Source organism: Pan troglodytes, chromosome 6 (genome assembly GCF_028858775.2).
Source record: "Pan troglodytes isolate AG18354 chromosome 6, NHGRI_mPanTro3-v2.0_pri, whole genome shotgun sequence".
Classification (NCBI taxonomy): domain Eukaryota; kingdom Metazoa; phylum Chordata; class Mammalia; order Primates; family Hominidae; genus Pan; species Pan troglodytes.
This window is the reverse complement of record NC_072404.2, coordinates 84,607,047-84,626,084: the sequence shown is the minus strand read 5'-3', so window position 1 is coordinate 84,626,084 and position 19,038 is coordinate 84,607,047. Positions and strand designations below refer to the sequence as shown.

General features: G+C 52.4%; 1 protein-coding gene across 4 annotated transcripts in view; it reads left to right on the top strand.

The window, feature by feature from the left end:
* Positions 1-5,254: 5,254 nt before the first annotated feature.
* The window catches only part of LOC100611433 (probable E3 ubiquitin-protein ligase DTX2), a 39,704-nt gene continuing 25,920 nt past the window's right edge, over positions 5,255-19,038 (top strand). For all 4 annotated transcript variants that reach the window (XR_010158543.1, XR_010158542.1, XR_010158544.1 and 1 more), the window contains exons 1-3: positions 5,255-5,386; positions 7,085-7,258; positions 10,364-11,003. Coding sequence is in view for 1 of the 4 variants with exons in the window: in XM_063814538.1 (XP_063670608.1) it covers positions 10,369-11,003 (635 nt within the window). In the remaining 3 variants the exon portion in view is untranslated. The remainder of the gene's footprint in view (positions 5,387-7,084; positions 7,259-10,363; positions 11,004-19,038) is intronic.

The following is a 19,038-nucleotide window of genomic DNA, read 5'->3' as shown; positions in this document are numbered from 1 at the left end:
TGAAGAGTAAACCAGTCTTCCCCAAATAATTATCTTATGTAAGTCCCAGCCCCTTGGAACATGTTTTGAAAGGGCTCGCCCATCTGGGCAGGTGACTCACGCCTGTAATCCTTGCACTTTGGGAGGCTGAGGCAGGCGGATCACCTGAGGTCAGAAGTTCAAGACCAGCCTGGCCAACATGGCGTAACCCCATCTCTACTAAAAATACAAAAATTAGCCAGGCATGGTGGGACACGCCTGTAGTCTCAGCTACTTGGGAGGCTGAGGCAGGAGAATCACTTGAATATGGGAGGTGGAAGTTGCAGTGAGCCGGGATCATACCATTGCACTCTAGCTTGGGCAAGAAGAGTGAAACTCCATCTCAAAAACAAAAGAAAAGGCTCACCCTTTTCACTGGTTCCCTTGTGGCAAATCTAAAATAAGGTACGTGTGCTCGCCGTTCACTCATCTGAAAAGTTCTAACAGTTTGCAAATACCCTCTACCCATACCCCACCCCCACGTGTTGTCCTTTTATTTTTTGTTTTTATTTGAGACAGAGTCTCACTCTGTTGCCCAGGCTGGAGTGCAGTGGCGCAATCTCGGCTCACTGCAAGCTCTGCCTCCCGGGTTCACGCCATTCTCCTGCCTCAGCCTCCCGAGTAGCTGGGACTACAGGCGCCCGCCACCATGCCCAGCTGATTTTATTTTATTTTATTTTTGTATTTTTAGTAGAGACGGGGTTTCTCCATGTTAGCCAGGATGGTCTTGATCTCCTGACCTTGTGATCCGCCCGCCTCGGCCTCCCAAAGTGCTAGGATTACAGGCATGAGACACCGCACCCGGACCTTTTTTTTTTAAGAGACAAGATGTCACCCTGTCACCCAGGCTGGAATGCAGTGGTGTCGTCATAGCTCACTGCAGCCTGGACCCCCTGGGCTCAAGTGATCCTCCTGCCTCAGTCTCCCAAGTAGCTGGGACCACAGGGGTGTCCCACCACACCCAGCTAATTTTTTTATTTTTTGTAGAGATGGGGTCTTGTCTTGTCACCCAGGCTGGTCTTAAACTTCTGAGCTCAAGCGATCCTCCCACTTGGACCTAGCCAGGTGCTGGGATTATGGGTATTAGAGTTTAAATTTCTTTGCTCAACACCACTCCCCATTTTGTGGCCAACAGTCACATTCTTTCTTGGGCCACGTCATTCATTTTCAGTTGCTTCAGAGCACTGGTGGCCCCTTGGGTGTGTTGAACAAACCCCAGCCTTTGAGGAGTTCAAAAAAAAAAAAAAAAAGACACCATCTCTAGGCGGAAAATTTCAGACAAAGAACCCCTGCCAGGAATATTTCCTGCCGCTGCTCCTGCCACTGCCCCTTAGGCTGTGGACCTTTATGCAAGAACGCAAGTGGCAAACTGCCCTACTGTGTATGTTGTGGGGAGTGGGGGTACTGCCAGAGAGGAGAGAGCCCTATTTTATTTTATTTTATTTTAAAGACAGAGTCTCACTCTGTTGCCCAGGCTGGAGTGCAATGGCACGATCTCGGCTCACTGCAACCTCTGCCCCCTGGGTTCAAGAGATTCTCCTCCCTCAGCCTCCCCAGTAGCTGGGATTACAGGTGCGTGCCACCACGCCTGGCTAATTTTTGTATTTTTAGTGGAGACGGGGTTTCCCCATGTTGGCCAAACTCCCGACCTTATGTGATCCTCCCACCTTGGCCTCCCAAAGTGCTGGGATTAGAGGCATGAGCCACTGCGCCCAGCTGACAGCCCTCTCTAAATCTTTAAAAATTCAGTCAGGCGTGGTGGCTCATGCCTGTAATCTCAGCACTCTAGGAGGCTGAGGCAAGAGGAATGCGTGAGCCCAGGAGTTTGAGACCAACTTGGGCAATATGGTGAGACCCTATCTTGACAAAAAATACAAAAATCAGCCTGGCATGGTGGTGCACGCTTGTAGTCCCAGCTACTCAGGAGGCTGAGGCAGGAAGATCACTTGAACCCAGGAGGTCAAGGCTGCAGTGAGCTATGATCACGCCACTGTACTCCAGCCTGGGAGACACTGTCTCAAAAAATAAATAAATAAAATCTTTAACAATTCTTCAGCTTATCCCCCTACCTTCTGGGGGCTTCTTGGGTCTCTTCCCAGAAACTTTCTTCGTCTGTAAGCCCATTTATTGTATGCTATTGTTTAAAAAACACAAATGGGTGCATATTCTCATATTCTCTACCCTCTATTTTGAATATTCCTTTTTTTTCTTTTTTTCAGACCAAGTCTCAGTCTGTCACCGAGGCTAGCGCAATGGTGCAATTTTGGCTCACTACACCCTCTGCCTCCCAGATTCAAGCAATTCTCCTGCCTCAGCCTCCCGAGTAGGTGGATTACAGGTGTACACCGCTGCACCCAGCTAATTTTTGTATTTTTAGTAGAGACGGGGTTTCACCATGTTGGCCAGACTGGTCTTGAACTCCTGATCTCAGGTGATCCACCTGCCTCCGCCTCCCAAAGTGCTGGGATTATAGGCATGAGCCGCCTTGCCTGGCTCAAAGTTCCTTTTTGGTTTAACAATAGATCTAGGCCACTGTGAGTCTTCCTCATTCCTTCTAGGGCTACCTAGTGTTCCAGGGTTATTTAACCAGCCCCCTCCTACCAGGCAGTTCTTTTGTCTCTGGCCCTTTGCTACGTATGTATATTAGTTTAAAGTTCACTTTGCAAGTGGCCAAGCCTGTTTCCCTCATTTCCAGGTTCCCAGAGGGCAGACATCCTGCTGCAATTTCAGAAGTCAGCACACTCTTCTCTCTCCTGTCTAAAATACAAAAGTCCATGCCCCCCACTCTCCCTCTTGATACTGTCCTATTTTACTTCTTTTCACAACCAGAAGTCTTTATTTTTCCCAAATAAAAATAGTCCGTCTTTTCAGATTTTAAAAATGGAACTCTGGCCGGATGCGGTGGCCCTCACCTGTAATCCCAGCACTTTGGAAGGCTGCAGTGGGCAGATTACCTGAGGTCAGGAGTTTGAGATCAGCCTGGCTGACATGGTGAAACTCTGTCTCTACTAAAAATACAAAAATTAGCCCGGATGCGGTGGCTCACGTCTGTAATCCCAGTACTTTGGGAGACCGAGGCGGGCAGATCACGAGGTCAGGAGTTCAAGACCAGCCTGGCCAACATGGTGAAACCCTGTCTCTACTAAAATACAAAAATTAGCCGGGCATGGTGGCATGCGCCTGTAATCCCAGTTACTCGGGAGGCTGAGGAAGAAGAATTGCTTGAACCTGGGAGGCGGAGTTTGCAGTGAGCTGAGATTGTGCCATTGCACTCCAGCCTGGGCGGCAGAGCAAGACTCCGTCTCAAAAATATATATATATATACAAAAATTAGCTGAGTGTGGTGGTGCATGCCTGTAATCCCAGCTACTCGGGAGGTGAGGCAGGAGAATCACTTGAACCTGGGAGGCGGAGGTTGCAGTGAGCCGAGATTGTGCCATTTCACTCCAGCCTGGACAACAAGAGCAAAACTCATCTCAAAAAAAAAAAAAAAAAAAAGGAAAATAAAAATCCCTGATAAAGGATCAATGACCTTAGGATAATGTCATTCCAGGTAAGTGTCTTTAACGGGGTACTTGGTCCTCCAAACATTTTCCCCACTATATCGTAATTGTGTGTTTAAGTGCCGGGCTTTCTAACTAGATACAAAGCTTTCCCAGGAAAGAAATCCTTTTCTTTTCTTCTTTCTCTCTTTTCTTTTCTTTTTTTTTTTTTGAGACAGATTCCCACTGTGTCGTCCAGGCTGGAGTGCAGTGGCACGATCTTGGCTCAGTGCAACCTCCACCTCCAGGGTTCAAGTGATTCTCTTGCCTCAGTCTTCCAAGTAGCTGGGATTACAGGCACGCGCCACCACACCCAGTTTATTATTATTATTATTATTTTTTTTTTGAGACGGAGTCTCGCTCTGTCACCCAGGCTGGAGTGCAGTGGCACAATCTCGGCTCACTGCAAGCTCCGCCTCCCGGGTTCACGCCATTCTCCTGCCTCAGCCTCCCGAGTAGCTGGGACTACAGGAGCCCGCCACTACGCCCGGCTAATTTTTTTTTTTTTTTTTTTTTTTTTTTTGTATTTTTAGTAGAGACGGGGTTTCACCGTGGTCTCGATCTCCTGCCCTCGTGATCCGCCCGCCTCGGCCTCCCAGAGTGCTGGGATTACAGGTGTGAGCCACTGCGCCCGGCCTCCACACCCAGTTAATTTTTGTATTTTTAGTAGAGACCGGGTTTCACCATGTTGGCCAGGATGGTCTCAATCTCTTGACCTTGTGATCTGGCTGCCTCGGCCTCCCAAAGTGCTGGGATTACAGGCGTGAGCCACCGCTCCCGGCGAGAAACCTTTTCTTTTTCTTTTTTCTTCTTCTTCTTCTTCTTTTTTTTTTTTCTTTTGAGAAGGATTCCTGTTCCGTCGCCCAGGCTGGAGTGCAATGGCGCGATCTTGGCTCACTACAGCCTCTGCCTCCCGGGTTCAAGCGATTCTCTTGCCTCAGCCTCCCGAGTAGCTGGAATTACAGGCACGAGCCACCACGCCCGGCTAGTTTTTTTTGGTATTTTTAGTAGAGACGGGGTTTCGCCATGATGGCCAGGCTGGTCTGGAACTCCCGACCTCAGGTGATCCGCCCACCTCTGCCTCTCAAAGTGCAGGGATTACAGGCATGAGCCACTGCGCCCAGCCAAGAAACCATTTCTGATTCACCTATTCCCTCCCGCACTCCCACTACACAGTAGCTAAATAAATAAATAAATATTAAAAATAAATAGGAAAGAAAGAAAGAAAAAAAGAAAAGAAAAAGACAAAAATTTAAATTTAAAAAGGTTGTGCTCGATGGCTCACACTTGCAACCCCAGTGCTTTGGGAGGCTGAATGAAGCAAGAGGATCGCTTGAGGCCAGGAGTTTGAGATTGGCCTGAGCAACGTTGCAGCATTTCAAAACCCCCATCTGTACAAAAAAGAAAAATAAAATTAATTTTAAAAACAGAAAAAGAGAAACAGTAGCACATGTATGTACTGGCACCATGTATGTACTAGTAAAAACTAGTTAAAATTAAGTCAGTAATTAATGAAGGAATAAGTCAATGAGTGAGCAGGCGAAGGAAGAAAACATAGACCGGAGCAGGTGCGCCTTGGGTTGAGCCCTTCCCCGCTGAGCCCCGCCTTCTGCCCGCCCTTGGGCCCTACCGGGACTACATTTCCCAGAAGGCCACACGCCCCGGGCATGCGCAGCGGCTTGCTCGGAAGCTGCGACGCAGTTTCACTCCGGCTGCCTTCTCCTGAGAGACGGAGCAACAGCCAGAGCCCTGCCCAGGCCGAGCAGGAGCTGCAGCCCGAGCGCGGTGGTGCCCTCAGCCCCGTCCTCTTGTCCTCCTCAGCCTCGGTGAGAGGGCGGGCAGGCCACCTGCGCGTCGCTAGGGCTGCGGTCCCAGGGGCGCGGGGGGGCGCGGGAAGCCGGAGCCTAGCTGGGACCAGAAGGAGGCGGGCGTGGGTGTGAGGGGGGCCGACGGCCGGGGCGGCGGGGACACCCGGGGGTCCCAGGAGATCGGGGGTGTCGGGGGGATCGGTCTCCGGGATCAAGGTCCTGAGGGCGAGAGTTGGGGGACTTGGGAGGCGCCGACAGCTTTGGACGGGACAGGGTGCCGGGTGCGAAAGGGGGCGTTCGGATGAAGGCCGAGGGGCTCGCAGGCGGAGGGGGGCGGTTCCGGGTCGCTCGGAAGGAGCGCACCCCTTCCCAAAGTACCCGGAGGAGGCGGTGACGAGATTGCCACCGGCTCCCTGACGAGGGGTTGGTCCTGCTGGGGTCTACCCCCAGGTGAAGGGACTCACTGGGCCGGGGGTTGTACTTTGGAGGAGTTTGCTTCCTAACTCTGCTTCCCTGCTTTCCTGTGGGGGGTCTTCCCAGGAGTTCCTGGGGCCCTGGGTCACTTTTTGGGGTGCGTAAGGGGTGCCGACAAAGATTTAGAACTCGGTTCCCTTTTCTGGAGCTGCGCTTTCATCGCGACTGTCTCAGCCAGCTGCCCTCCTCCTCCAAGCTGGCTCCACTTCTCTAAGCGCCAACAGCGATGGAAATAAATAGCATGTGTACAGACGCCTGGACCCTTGAGAAACTCAGAATATTTCTGCATGCCTTCCTAGCTCCTCTAGCGCTCTAGAAGGTAGACTTTCTGGTAGCCACCATCCGGGCTTAAGCCATCCGGATAGCAAACCCTCTGATTCGGTTGCTCTGTGACCTTAAATATTTACCCTCTCTGGTGTGTTGATTTCCTGGATGCTTAGCTGCCAGACTGGCTTATGAAGTCCTTTTAGAGTTTTCTGTAAAAGGGCTCAGGCCAGGCACGGTGGCTCATGCCTGTAATCCCAGCCCTTTGGGAGGCCGAGGTGGAAGGATCATTTGAGTCCAGGAATTTGAGACAAGCCTGGGAAACGAAGAGGATTCCTGAGATCACTGTCTCTATAAAAAATCAGATGGGCGTGTTGGTGGGTGCCTGTAGTCCCAGCTACTTGGGAGGCTGAGGCAGGAGGATCGCTTGAGCCCAGGAGTTGGAGGCTGCAGTGAGCTGTGATCACACCACTGCACTGCAGCATGGGCGACAGAGGGAGACCCCGTCTCAAAAAACAAAAAACAAAGAAACTAAAAAAACGAACTTTTTTTTTTTTTAAGAAAAGGGCTCAGAGCCAGGCGTGGTGACTCGAGCCTATAATCCCAGCTACTCGGGAAGCTGAGGCAGGAGAGTAGCTTGAACCTGGGAGGCGGAGGCTGCAGTGAGCCGAGATCACACCACTGCACTCCAGCTTGGGTGACAGAGCAAGACTCCGTCTCCAAAAACTAATAATAATAAAAAATTTTAAAAAGAGCTCAGGGTTTTTTTGTTTGTTTGCTTTTTGTTGTTTTTTCAACCATCTCCTTGATTGTTAAGTGGGTAGAGGAAGACTGTTGTACCTCCTGCTTCACCCAGGCTATTGGAAAATAAATCTGGTGATTTTCAGTCCCCAGGCACAGCACACGGATCCAACATCTGTACCTTTGTTTTTACTAACTGCTGTTTCTTAATTTAAAACCTGATCATCTTCTTCCTAGTTGGCAAAGGTGCCTTGGAATTTGTGTCGCTGAGTCAGCAAGCCTTTCAGATTTGCCCGGTTTTTGTTGTTTGTGGTTTGTATCAAGATGGGAACTCAAACAAGTCATTCCTCCTAAGGAGCTGGTGTCTTCATCCAGAAGGGACAGTTTGTGCCAGCTCTCCAGAGAGAAAAGGTGAGAGCCATGGGGACTTGACCTTGCTGCCTTCTCTATCTGGTGCAGAGAAGGTGGGGATTGGGGAGGGTGGAATTTGAGGTCTGCAGGATAAACATGTGCCCTGGGAGTTGACTGTTGATTGCCACCTGTCTCAAATAAATTGCAGTGGCGTCTTGCCACTGCTTCTCCTGTTTAACTAACTAGTCTTAGAAGATGCTTTCCACTTTAAGACATGCTTTATGGGATAGAAGACACAAGTCACGATTTCTGCATTTGAACTGGCAGTTTTCATTTCTTTTGTTGCATAAACCCTTACTGGGTGCCAGACAAGATCTCTGTCTTTTGGGAGTGCATTGTTTGGTGGAAAAGACAAAGCAGAGTCAGTGACAAGGTGTTGTCAGTGTGATATATACTGAGCTGGGAGAAATCACAAGGCTCTCCTACCCACATCCAGAAAGGGGACGGTTAGAGGGAAGGTCAGGAAGGCTCCTGGAAGGTGGTAGTTGAGGGGGGTTGTGAAGGAGGAGTAGGACTTAGAAAGTGGGGCACAGTCGCCTGGGAGAGGAGTCAGCGTTTGCAAAGTCATGAAGCTACCGGGACACAGCTGGGCTACTGTAAGTAGCTTAGTATGTAATAGAGGAGGCTGGAAAAGCAGGCAGAGGGCTCTGAGCGAGGAGGGTTATGTGGGCCATGCCAAGACTCGGGAGTGGAAGGATTTTAGGAGATTTCCATGAGGGTCATTTTATTAATTATTTTTTTGAGTTGGGGTCTGCTTCTGCTGCCCAGGCTGGAGTGCAGTGGAGTGATCATAGTTCACCACAGCCTCAAATTCCTGGGCTCTGGGGTAGCTGAGGTGCCTACCACCATACCCGACTAATAATTTTATCTAGAGACAGTGCCGCTCTACGTTGTCCAGGCTGGTCTCTAACTCCTGGCCTCAAGGGATCCTCCCATCTCAGCCTCCCAAAGTGCTAGGATTACAGGCCTGAGCCACCGTGCCTGGCCTCGTGAGGGACATTTTAAAGGAGCACACTGGAACATGTGGAATGGGTTTAGACTGGATTATTCGCTTTGTGGCGGTCTTACAAGCAAGGCCTGGGAAGCGGGGAAGGACCTGGCAGCTTGGCATTGAAAAGAGTGGCTGCGGGGGGATGGGGCGGGGCATGGAGCTGGAAGGCTGAGCCAGGGTGAGGCAGCAGGGAGGGCAGAGGGTGGACCTGGAGAGCGGGTGAGAGGGCAGAAGGGGGCTGGGCGGAGCGGGGTGCTGTTCCAGCCTCACCACGCCCTGCCTTCCCGGCTTCCCCTGGGCCTGGTCTTCCTGAGGTCACCCCGCGTCCTCCTGTGTCCGGACAGTCCTGACCTGGACACACTGCCTGCTTCCCCATCCCGGCTCCACCCCGATGTTGGCAGGCCACTTGACCTCCTGTGCCTCAGTTTCCTCATCTGTAAGAGCGGGTGGGAGCCGTGGCATCTCATTTGCATGTGGCATGTGGGTGCCGAGGTGCCGTGGCCGTCCAGAGCCTACCTGACCCCTTGTACCTGAGTCCTGGCGGTCACCACACGGGTTAGAATCTACAGTCATTTCACTCACGATGATTAAGGGCCTCCACATGGAGCAGAGTTAAAGGCCTGTGGCCTCTGCTTGCGGGCTGCATGGTGAGCATTGTGCCCGAGAACACTGGGTCACTGCCTGTACACTGACTCCCGCCTTGTGCCAGGCCCTAAGGACCCAGAGACCAGAGTATCAGCCCTTACTCCTGAGCCCTAGTCTAGTGCAAGGGGCTGTCAGCGCGGTGTGAGGGAGGGCAGAATGTGGAGCACGTGGCAGTGGCTGCAGGTGGCACGGGTGACCTGGCCCCCGTGATGATGCAGCCCAGCCCAGAGTGCCTGGTAGAGCGCTCAGCTCCTTGAGAGAGAGAGAATGATACCACGGGCCCAGTGCAGACCAGAGTGGGTGGCATTTAAAATGAGGAGATTGGTCAGGCACAGAGGCTGACACCTTTAATCCCAGCACTTTGGGAGGCCAAGGCAGGAAGATCATTTGAACCCAGCAGTCAGAGACCAGCCTGAGCAACACAGCGAGACCCCATCTCCACAAAAAAAATTTTTTAAATTAGCCAGGCATGGTGGTACACACCTGTAATCCCAGCTACTTGGGAGACTGAGGCAGGAGGATTGCTGGAGACCAGGAGGTCAAGGCAGCAGTGAGCTGTGATCGCGCCACTGCACTTCAGCCCCCTAGGTGACAGAGTGAGACCCTGTCTTAAAGCTGGGCCCAGTGGCTCACGCCTGTAGTTCCAGCACTTTGGGAGGCCGAGGTGGGCGGATCACCTGAGGTCAGGTCTTTGTTGCCTGGGCAACAAAGAGCGGGTGGGCACCTTGGGGAGGCGGGATCTTAGTCAAGGTGGGAGGGGGCAGCTTCCCCAAAGTCTAGGCCCCTGTCCCCCACCACGGGCAGATCTGGCAGGAAACTCGGGGGCCGAGTTCAGACCCAGTCTCGTCGGTATTAGGCAGGGAGCAGGAGAGGTGGCCTTCAACTCCTGAGCTCAAGTGATCCTCCTGCCTTGGCCTCCGAAAGTGTTAGGATTACAGGCTTGAGCCGTCATGCCCAGCCCTGGAAACTATGTGTTTCCAGGAGTGTCGTAGAGTCTGTGAAAACTGTGGCTGTCAGTCAGCTCCCAAGTCGTTGCCTTCACAGTGTGTGAAGTCAACTGAGAAAGATAACAGACAGGATAAATAATAACATGGAAATTGCATATCGTGGCAGAGAGCAGGAAGTGTTAATCGAGGAATGAAAGTGGCAGGTGTTGTAGAGGTCGATTTGAAGTTAGCTGGGTGTGGTGTCATGTGCCTGTAGTCCCAGTTATTTAGGAGGCTAAGGCAGGAGGATCGCTTGAGCCAGGAGGTCAGGGTGGCAGTGAACTATGATCACATCACTGCACTGCAGCCTGGGTGACAAAGGGGTACCCTGCCTCTAACAATAAATAAATAAACAAATAGCAGCATGACTGTGTACCTACTGTGTTCCTATTTGTTTATTTTGGCGGTTGAAAAAAGAATTTGAACGTTCCCTGTATCTCGGGGATGCTAGCAGACTAACCTTTTGTTTTCCTTTGAAAACAGGCACCATGCGGGCTGTGCGGAGACACCTGTTCCCCCAGCACTCAGCCCCTGGCCGAGGTGTCGTCTGGGAGTGGCTGAGCGACGATGGCTCCTGGACCGCCTATGAAGCCAGCGTCTGTGACTATCTGGAGCAGCAGGTGGCCAGGGGCAACCAGCTTGTGGACTTGGCCCCCCTGGGGTACAACTGCACTGTCAACTACACCACCCACACGCAGACCAACAAGACTTCCAGCTTCTGCCGCAGCGTGCGGCGCCAAGCAGGGCCGCCTTACCCGGTGACCACCATCATCGCTCCGCCGGGCCACACAGGCGTCGCCTGCTCTTGCCACCAGTGCCTCAGTGGCAGCAGAACTGGCCCCATGTCAGGCCGCTACCGCCACTCCATGACCAACCTCCCTGCATACCCCACCCCCCAGCATCCCCCACACAGGACTGCTTTTGTGTTCGGGACTCACCAGGCCTTTGCACCGTACAACAAACCCTCACTCTCCGGGGCCCGGTCTGCACCCAGGCTGAACACCACCAACCCCTGGGGCGCAGCTCCTCGTTCCCTGGGGAGCCAGCCCCTCTACCGCTCCAGCCTCTCCCACCTGGGACCACAGCACCTGCCCCCAGGATCCTCCACCTCCGGTGCAGTCAGGTATCGTGGGCAACGGCCGCTCGTTTTGTCTGCCCTGTGTTTCCGCTCTTAGCCGGGAAGACTCACCCCAATTCCTGCAGATGCGGCTCCTGCCCCCTAGGTGGTCCTGCCGTGGCATCTCATTTGCATGTGGCATGTGGGTGCCGAGGTGCCGTGGCCGTCCAGAGCCTACCTGACCCCTTGTACCTGAGTCCTGGCGGTCACCACACGGGTTAGAATCTACAGTCCTTTCACTCACGATGATTAAGGGCCTCCACATGGAGCAGAGTTAAAGGCCTGTGGCCTCTGCTTGCGGGCTGCATGGTGAGCATTGTGCCCAAGAACACTGGGTCACTGCCTGTACACTGACTCCCGCCTTGTGCCAGGCCCTAAGGACCCAGAGACCAGAGTATCAGCCCTTACCCCTGAGCCCTAGTCTAGTGCAAGGGGCTGTCAGCGCGGTGTGAGGGAGGGCAGAATGTGGAGCACGTGGCAGTGGCTGCAGGTGGCACGGGTGACCTGGCCCCCGTGATGATGCAGCCCAGCCCAGAGTGCCTGGTAGAGCGCTCAGCTCCTTGAGAGAGAGAGAATGATACCACGGGCCCAGTGCAGACCAGAGCGGGTGGCATTTAAAATGAGGAGATTGGTCAGGCACAGAGGCTGACACCTTTAATCCCAGCACTTTGGGAGGCCAAGGCAGGAAGATCATTTGAACCCAGCAGTCAGAGACCAGCCTGAGCAACACAGCGAGACCCCATCTCCACAAAAAAAAATTTTTTTAATTAGCCAGGCATGGTGGTACACACCTGTAATCCCAGCTACTTGGGAGACTGAGGCAGGAGGATTGCTGGAGACCAGGAGGTCAAGGCAGCAGTGAGCTGTGATCGCGCCACTGCACTTCAGCCCCCTAGGTGACAGAGCGAGACCCTGTCTTAAAGCTGGGCCCAGTGGCTCACGCCTGTAGTTCCAGCACTTTGGGAGGCCGAGGTGGGCAGATCACCTGAGGTCAGGAGTTCAAGACCAGCCTGGCCAACATGGTGAAACCCCATCTCTACTAAAAATACAAAAATTAGCCAGGCATGGTGGCCAGCGCCTGTAATCCCAGCTACTTGGAAGGCTGAGGCAAAAGAATCCCTTGAACCCAGGAGGTGGAGGTTGCAGTGAGCCAAGATCGTGCCACTGCATTCCAGCCTGGGCAACAAAGAGCGAAACTCCATCTCGGGGGAAAAAAATAAAGAAGATAAAATGAGGAACCCCCCCAGGATTTCCCTGGATTTGGCCAAGGTGAATGCTCTGGGCTGGCCGTAGCCCTCTGACTGTCTGGCTGACTTGGGGCTTCGTCATTCATTATTGAGAATGTTGGGCTTGGAGCACATTTTGAGAATTCAGAGTGGTAGCTGGGACAGGGCTTTCTGAGAGTGCCCTGGTGCGGGTGGTGAGGGAGTGGGCGGGCCTGGGGCCGCCCTGGTCCCAGGGCGGAAATCATCTCCTTTCTCCGCACTGGCCCTGGTCGGCATCCTGCTGCCTCCCTGCTCACGGGCCCACCCCTGCCCACCGCAGCCACGTCAAGGGCTGAAACTTCACAGGGTGGTTGAGACCTCCTTGGCAGCTTCTTGGACCTCTAGTATTTGTTCAGACTGGGTTTCCGAGGACCCTGCCAGCTTGTGTAAGACACAGTGACAGCGCCTCCCGCTCATTGGTTAGTGTCATGTGCCAGGCCCTCCTGAGCAGGCTGCATGAGTGACTTCACTCATCCCACGATGCTCTCAGGCTGAGCAGTGTTCTTCGCTTACAGGAGAGCACATTCAGGCCCATGAGGTTGGCGACACAGCCAGCAAGTAGCGGAGCTGGGATTCAGCCCAGACCCCAAGAGTGGGCTATCTGGGGCACATGGGGAGTTATTGACATTCCCGGGAAGGCAGGGGGCTCTTTTAATACATTTTAATTTTATTTTATTACTATTTTTAAAGACAAGATTTTGCTCTGTCACCCAGGCTAGCGTACAGTGGTGCAATCATGGTTCACTGCAGGCTTGAACTCCTGTGCTCAAGTGATCCTCCTGCCTCAGCCTCCTGAGTAGCTGGGACCACAGGTATACACCACCACACTCGGCTAATTTTTCAGTTTTACGTAGAGGCAAGGTCTTGCCATGTTGTCCAGGCTGGTCTTGAATTCTTGGCCTCAAGCAATCCTCTTGCCCCAGCCTTCCAAAGTGCTGAGATTATAGGCATGAGCCACCACACCTGGCCCAAAAGGCCTCTTGAGGGATGAGCTAGGAGGAGGCCAGTAGACAGGAGGGTGATGGGCTTTGGGTGAGTCAGAGTTTTCCTGGGCATCTTCTGCCAGGAGTTGGGGCACGTGCATCTGAGATCTTTCTGGGAGTTGGGAGTATAGGAAGGTGTCATCGGGGGTCTCTGAGGACATAGACATAGGCAAGCCAGGCTCAGGGAGATGCTCCCCCAACTTCCCTCCCTGAGTATCTGGGTCAGCCTGTTTCAGAGAACAGTGTGCTCTATCTTCTGGCCCAGGAGGGTTCTTAGAGGTGCTGGGACTTCTGTCAGCTCTGTTCCACCCAGCTTCCTGGAGCTTCGTAAGTTCTTAGGAATTATTTTGAGGCAAATTTCTAGATAGTGCTAGAGCTGGGATTCTGGAGTTAAGTCATTTAATGTGGATTTGTTCCTTTCTCCTGGTATTAGGCCTCGTTGGTCTTTCCTAAACCATTTCCATTTCTCCCAGTATTTCTCTGGGGTCCCCGTCCCTGGCCTGACGGCCCCCAGAAGTGCTGATGTGGGTCCTACCGGTGTGGGCCAGGTAAGTTACAGAAAAGAAGGTGGATGGGCCAGTCTGTCTTCCCTTGGTGCTGGGGTGGGCATGCTGTGGCTTGCCCCACGTTGTAAGTCAGGAGGGAACCAGGCCAGCAGGCTCTGTTAGTGGAAACAGCCTCAAAGGGGCCTGCCTCCTGGGGTAGGTGTAGGTGCATCCTGATTCCTTTGGTTTTCTTGGAGCTGGGAGAGGTGTAATTCACCTGCACGAGCCTATCTACGCGCTGAAAAACAGGCTTTTCCCCTGCCTGATTTGTAGTGAGGCCCCCTGCAGTTAACCCTCCTCTGATGGATGTAGAGCCAGACGGGGCTTAGTAAATACCTGACCTCTTAACCTAGCAGGCGGCAAGGTTCTCACAGCCAAGTGCATGTCAACAGCATCAGGTGAAAGTTACCTTGGATGTGAGGAGGCAGGCAGGGCAGGCAGGGCCCGTCTAGAGCCAGCGCCATGGGCTGGGGAAGCCCGAGAACCGACTTTTTACTGGCAGCCACTGGAAATACCATGTGAGCGCGTGAAATCGAAAAATTTCCTGGAACTCACGTGCACAGCTTCCATGTGCCCCCTGGGAACAGGCCGTGATACAAGAAAGCGTGTCATCTGGGGCTGAGCTGCTGGGTGGCAGCAGATTTCCTGGTAGCTGAAGTTGATCCCTTTAAGCACCAAAACTTGTGTTTTAATGATGTTGGATGGAAATCTTTCCTAAATGTGTCATGCATGCTCTTGTCTCCCTTAATGGAGAGAGTGTGACACTGCTTAGCACTTGGATGGCTTGGGGTGGTGGTTATGACCAGCAGTCTGTCACAGCTCAGCGAGGTGAAGCCTGTGGGCGTTTTGCTCTGTGCTGAATGGCTCAGTGGCCCTACAAAACGGTGCTCAGCTCTTGGTGGCTTTCTGTTGTGGTGGGCTGCTGCTGCTGCTGCTGCTTTTGCCCTTGCCTCTAAAAGAACTCACTTCCTCTTCCTCCTGCTGCCACCTGTCTTTTGGCTTGTGGGATTAGAATCATGGGGCCCAGATGGAGCCTTGCTCCTGACTTATGATAGGCCCTCGGTCTCTTTTCTTCTCTATTTTTTTCTTCTTTCTTTTCTTTTTCTTTGTTTTTTGTTTTGTTTTGTTTTAAGAGACAGGGCCTCACTCTCTCACCCAGGCTAGAGTGAAGTGGTGTGATCGTGGCTCACTGCAGCCTCAAACTCCTGGGCTCAAGGGATCCTCCTGCCTCAGCCTCCTGAGTGGCCAGGACTACAGGCTTGTGCCATTGTGCCCAGCTAATTTTTTAAATTTTTTGTAGAGACGGGTCTCACTATATTGCCCAGGCTGGTCCCAAACTCTTGGCCTCCCAAAGCACTGGGATTACAAGTGTGAGCCACCGTGCCCTGCCTCTTCTTCTTTTGAGCTAGTCGGTTTCTGAGGTTGCCTTCTGCTCTATTGTTGCTGTGGTTTTCAGGATGTAGTTAGGGCCCTACAGGAAAGTGCCTGGTGGCCCTTAGGGCCTGGCTTCACCTCCCTCTGCTCCTCCAAGACCTTGGCCCCATGGATATTTGTCCTGGGTCTCACCACTGCCCTGGCGGCCTTTGGGAATCATCCTCACAGGTAGAGGAATTGAGGCTCGGGAAGGGGACTTGCCATGCTCAGCACACACGGCTTTGAGCGGGAGCATACGCCTCTAGCATCGTCTCCAGCCTCTGCAGCTCATGGGACTGGCTGCCAGCCCCAATCCCAGAGGGTGTGGACTTGGAGAGGGGCTTTGGATCTCCTTCCTCTCCGGCCTCCTGGCTTTGCCCCTCGCCCTGCATAGAAAACTCGGAGTCCTCATGTCTCACGTTTCCCACTCTGTCTGGGATCTCCTGGAGATGGTCACAGACAGGAAAGCCAGGGAGGGCCTAATAGGTGGACCAGGAGTTGGGGAGAGGAGGAGGGTACCTGAGGCCATGACTATAGGGACTTCTCAGAGAAGGACACTTCAGGGGGCAGTTGGTGCCCCCATCTGGGAACGTTCTGCAGGTCCGAGTCCTCTGAGGATGGTGAGGGCGATTGATAACCTCTGAGGTTCCGTCCACCCCTAGGGGCCCCTATCTTGGGAACCTCTGGATCCTTGTACGGTTCAGTTCCTAGAGGTCACAGCAGGGACACACACCGGGGAGGAACTGTGATTATATGGGGGAAGTGGTGACATTTTTAGAACTTTCTACAGAACATTCTCCTGGTTCCTGCTCTCCATTCGCAGGGTGAGCGCCCACTGGAAGCCTCGCTGTGCTTCTGCTTTCTCCTGTAGTCCTTGGAAGCAAGGACTTCTTGTTCGTTCTTTAGGAACGGAAGCAAACGTTCTCGTTCAGATATGTGCCTCTCCCTGGTGAAGGAAGACCTCACTTCCTGGGATTTTTCTGTGGGATGGAGCAGCCAGGGACCCCATCTCTGGTGGGGGCGGGGCAGAGGGGGGTGCACCATGGGCTTAGAGCCCCTCTGGGCCAGTGCTGCCTAGCCTGCTGCATAGCCCATTTGTTTTGTAGACTTGCAGTGCCAAATTTCAGCTTTCTGGGCTCCAACTACGGGCTTGAGCTCAGTGCTGCCCTAGAGGGTCCTGAATGCCTTCACTTACGGAACCTTAGAGTTGCAGAGACCATCAGAGATGATCCACTTTCCTTTAAAAAAAAGAAAAGAGGGCTGGGTAGGGTGGCTCACACCTGTAATCCCAGCACTTTGGGAGGCCGAGGTGGGTGGATCACTTGAGTTCAGGAGTTCAAGACCAGCCTGGCCAATATGGTGAAACCCCGTCTCTACTAAAAATACAAAAATTAGCCAGGCGTGGTGGCGGGCACCTGTAATCCCAGCTACTCGGGAGGCTGAGGCAGGAGAATTGCTTGAGCCTGGGAGGCAGAGAGGTTGCAGTGAGCCGAGATCACGCCACTGCGCTCCAGCCTGGATGACAGAGTGAGACTCCGAGAAAAAAAAAAAAAGTCGGGGGAAGAGTTGAAACCAGCTGAGGAAGGGGAGGAGCTTGCTCCAAATGAATGAAACTGAGTGTTCAGTAGAGTCAGGACCTTGACCCAGGTGTCCAGACTCCCTGCCCTTCTTAGCATTATCAGGGCCCCCAGATCCACTACCAGCCTTGCCTTTGGATCAGGAGTAGGCAAGGAGAGCAAGAAGCTGCTCTTTGCTTTGCACAGCTACAGAGGCAATCCTGTTTGAGAACAGTCAACAAACAAACTCAAACAGGCCATGCACAGTGGCTCATGCCCATAATCCCAGTGCTTTCAGAGGCCAAGGTGGGAGGATCTCTTGAGGCCAGGAGTTTCAGACCAGCCTGGACAACATAGCAAGATTCTGTCTCTCTCTCTCTATATATATAAAATTAGCCAGGTGTGGTGGTGCTCACTTGTAGTCCCAGCTACTCAGGAGGGTGAGGCAGGAGGATCACTTGAACCTGGGAGGTGGAGGCTGCAGTGAGCTATGATCGCACCATTGCCCTCCAGCCTGGGTAACAGAGCAAGACCCCAACTCTGGGCCCAGCATGCTTCCAGTGTGTCACTCTACCGGCATGACCCTACCTCTTAAAAAAAAAAAATATGATGACTTAAGACCAAATGAGTGGCCAGGTATGGTGTCTCATGCCTGTAATCCCAGCACTTTGGGAGGCTGAGGTGGGCAGATCACCTGAGGTCAGGAGTTTGAAACCAGCCTGGCCAACACGGTGAAACCCCTGTCTCTACTAAAAATACAAAAATTAGCAGGGTGTGGTGGCTCATGCCTGTAATCCCAGCTACTTGGGAGGCTGAGGCACGAGAATTGCTTGAACCCAGGAGGCAGATGTTGCAGCGAGCCAAGATCATGCCACTGCACTCCAGCCTGGGCCACAGAACGAGACTCTGTCTCAAAAAAAAATAAATCCAAAGACCAAATGAGTGACTTGAACATAATCATTGTAGGGAACAAAACCCTCATATTAAAAAAAAAACAAAAAAACCCTTTATTTTATGGTAATTAAGTTTCCGGAAAAGTTAACAAAAGTAGTTGGGTTTCCATATCTCCCTCATCTGGCTTCTGACATTAACAGCTTTCATAACCATGGTTCAGTTGTCAGACCCAGAAAATTACCGCTGGTTGGCTGGGCGCGGTGGCTCACTCCTGCAATCCCAGCACTTTGGGAGGCCAAGGCAGGCAGATTACGAAGTCGAGAGATCAAGACCATCCTGGGCAACGTGGCGAAACCTCGTCTCTACTAAAAATACATAAATTAGCCGGGTGTGGTGGCACGCACCTGTAGTCCCAGCTACTCAGGAGGCTGAGGCAGGAGAATCGCTTGAACCTGGGAGGCAGAGGTTGCAGTGAGCCAAGATCACACCACTGCACTCCAGCCTGGTAATAGAGCGAGACTCCGTCCCCTCACCCCCCCGCCAAAAAAGAAAATTACCACGGGTATAATACTCTTAACTAAAGGTTTTTTTCTTTCTTTCTTGGTTTTTCACCAGTTTCCCACTACTGTCCTCTTTCTGTCCCAGGATCCAATCCAGGGTCCCACTTCGCTTCCAGTTCTTATTCTCCCCGTCCTCCTCTGGGCTGGAACAGTTTGTCAGTCTTTATCTTTCATAACCTTGTTACTTTCAAAGAGGTGCTTTGTTGAATGTCCCTTAATTTGAGTTTGTCTTGTTTTCCCATGTTTGGACAAAGATAATGCCCTTTATTATTTCTTTTTTGACAGAGTCTCCAGCCTGGGCTGGAGTACAGTGGTGAGATCATAGCTCACTGCAGCCTTGAACTCCCAGGCTCAAGTGATCCTCCTGGCTCAGCCTCTCAAGTAGCTGGGACCACAGGTACATGCCACCACACCTGGCTAGTTTTTTATTTTTTAGAGATGGGGTCTTGATTGTTGCCCAGGCTAGATAATGCATTTTTGACATTAAATCCCCCCAAAATGGTGTTGCATCCCTCCCAGAGCATCCTATCGTGGGGTTTATGATACTGACCTGTCTTTTACTGGTGATGAAGGTCATGATCATTTGCTAAAGTGGTGTCTGCCAGGTTTTTTCTCCTCTAAACAGGTGCTATGAGAACCTGCTTTTTTTTTTTTTTTTTTTTTTTTTTGAGACTGAGTTTCTCTCTGTTGCCCAGGCTGGAGTGCAGTGGTGCGTTCTCGGCTCACTGCAACCTCTGCTGCCCGAGGTTCAAGTGATTCTCCTGCCTCAGCCTCCCAAGTAGCTGGGATTACAGGCACCTGCCACCACGCCTGGCTAATTTTTGT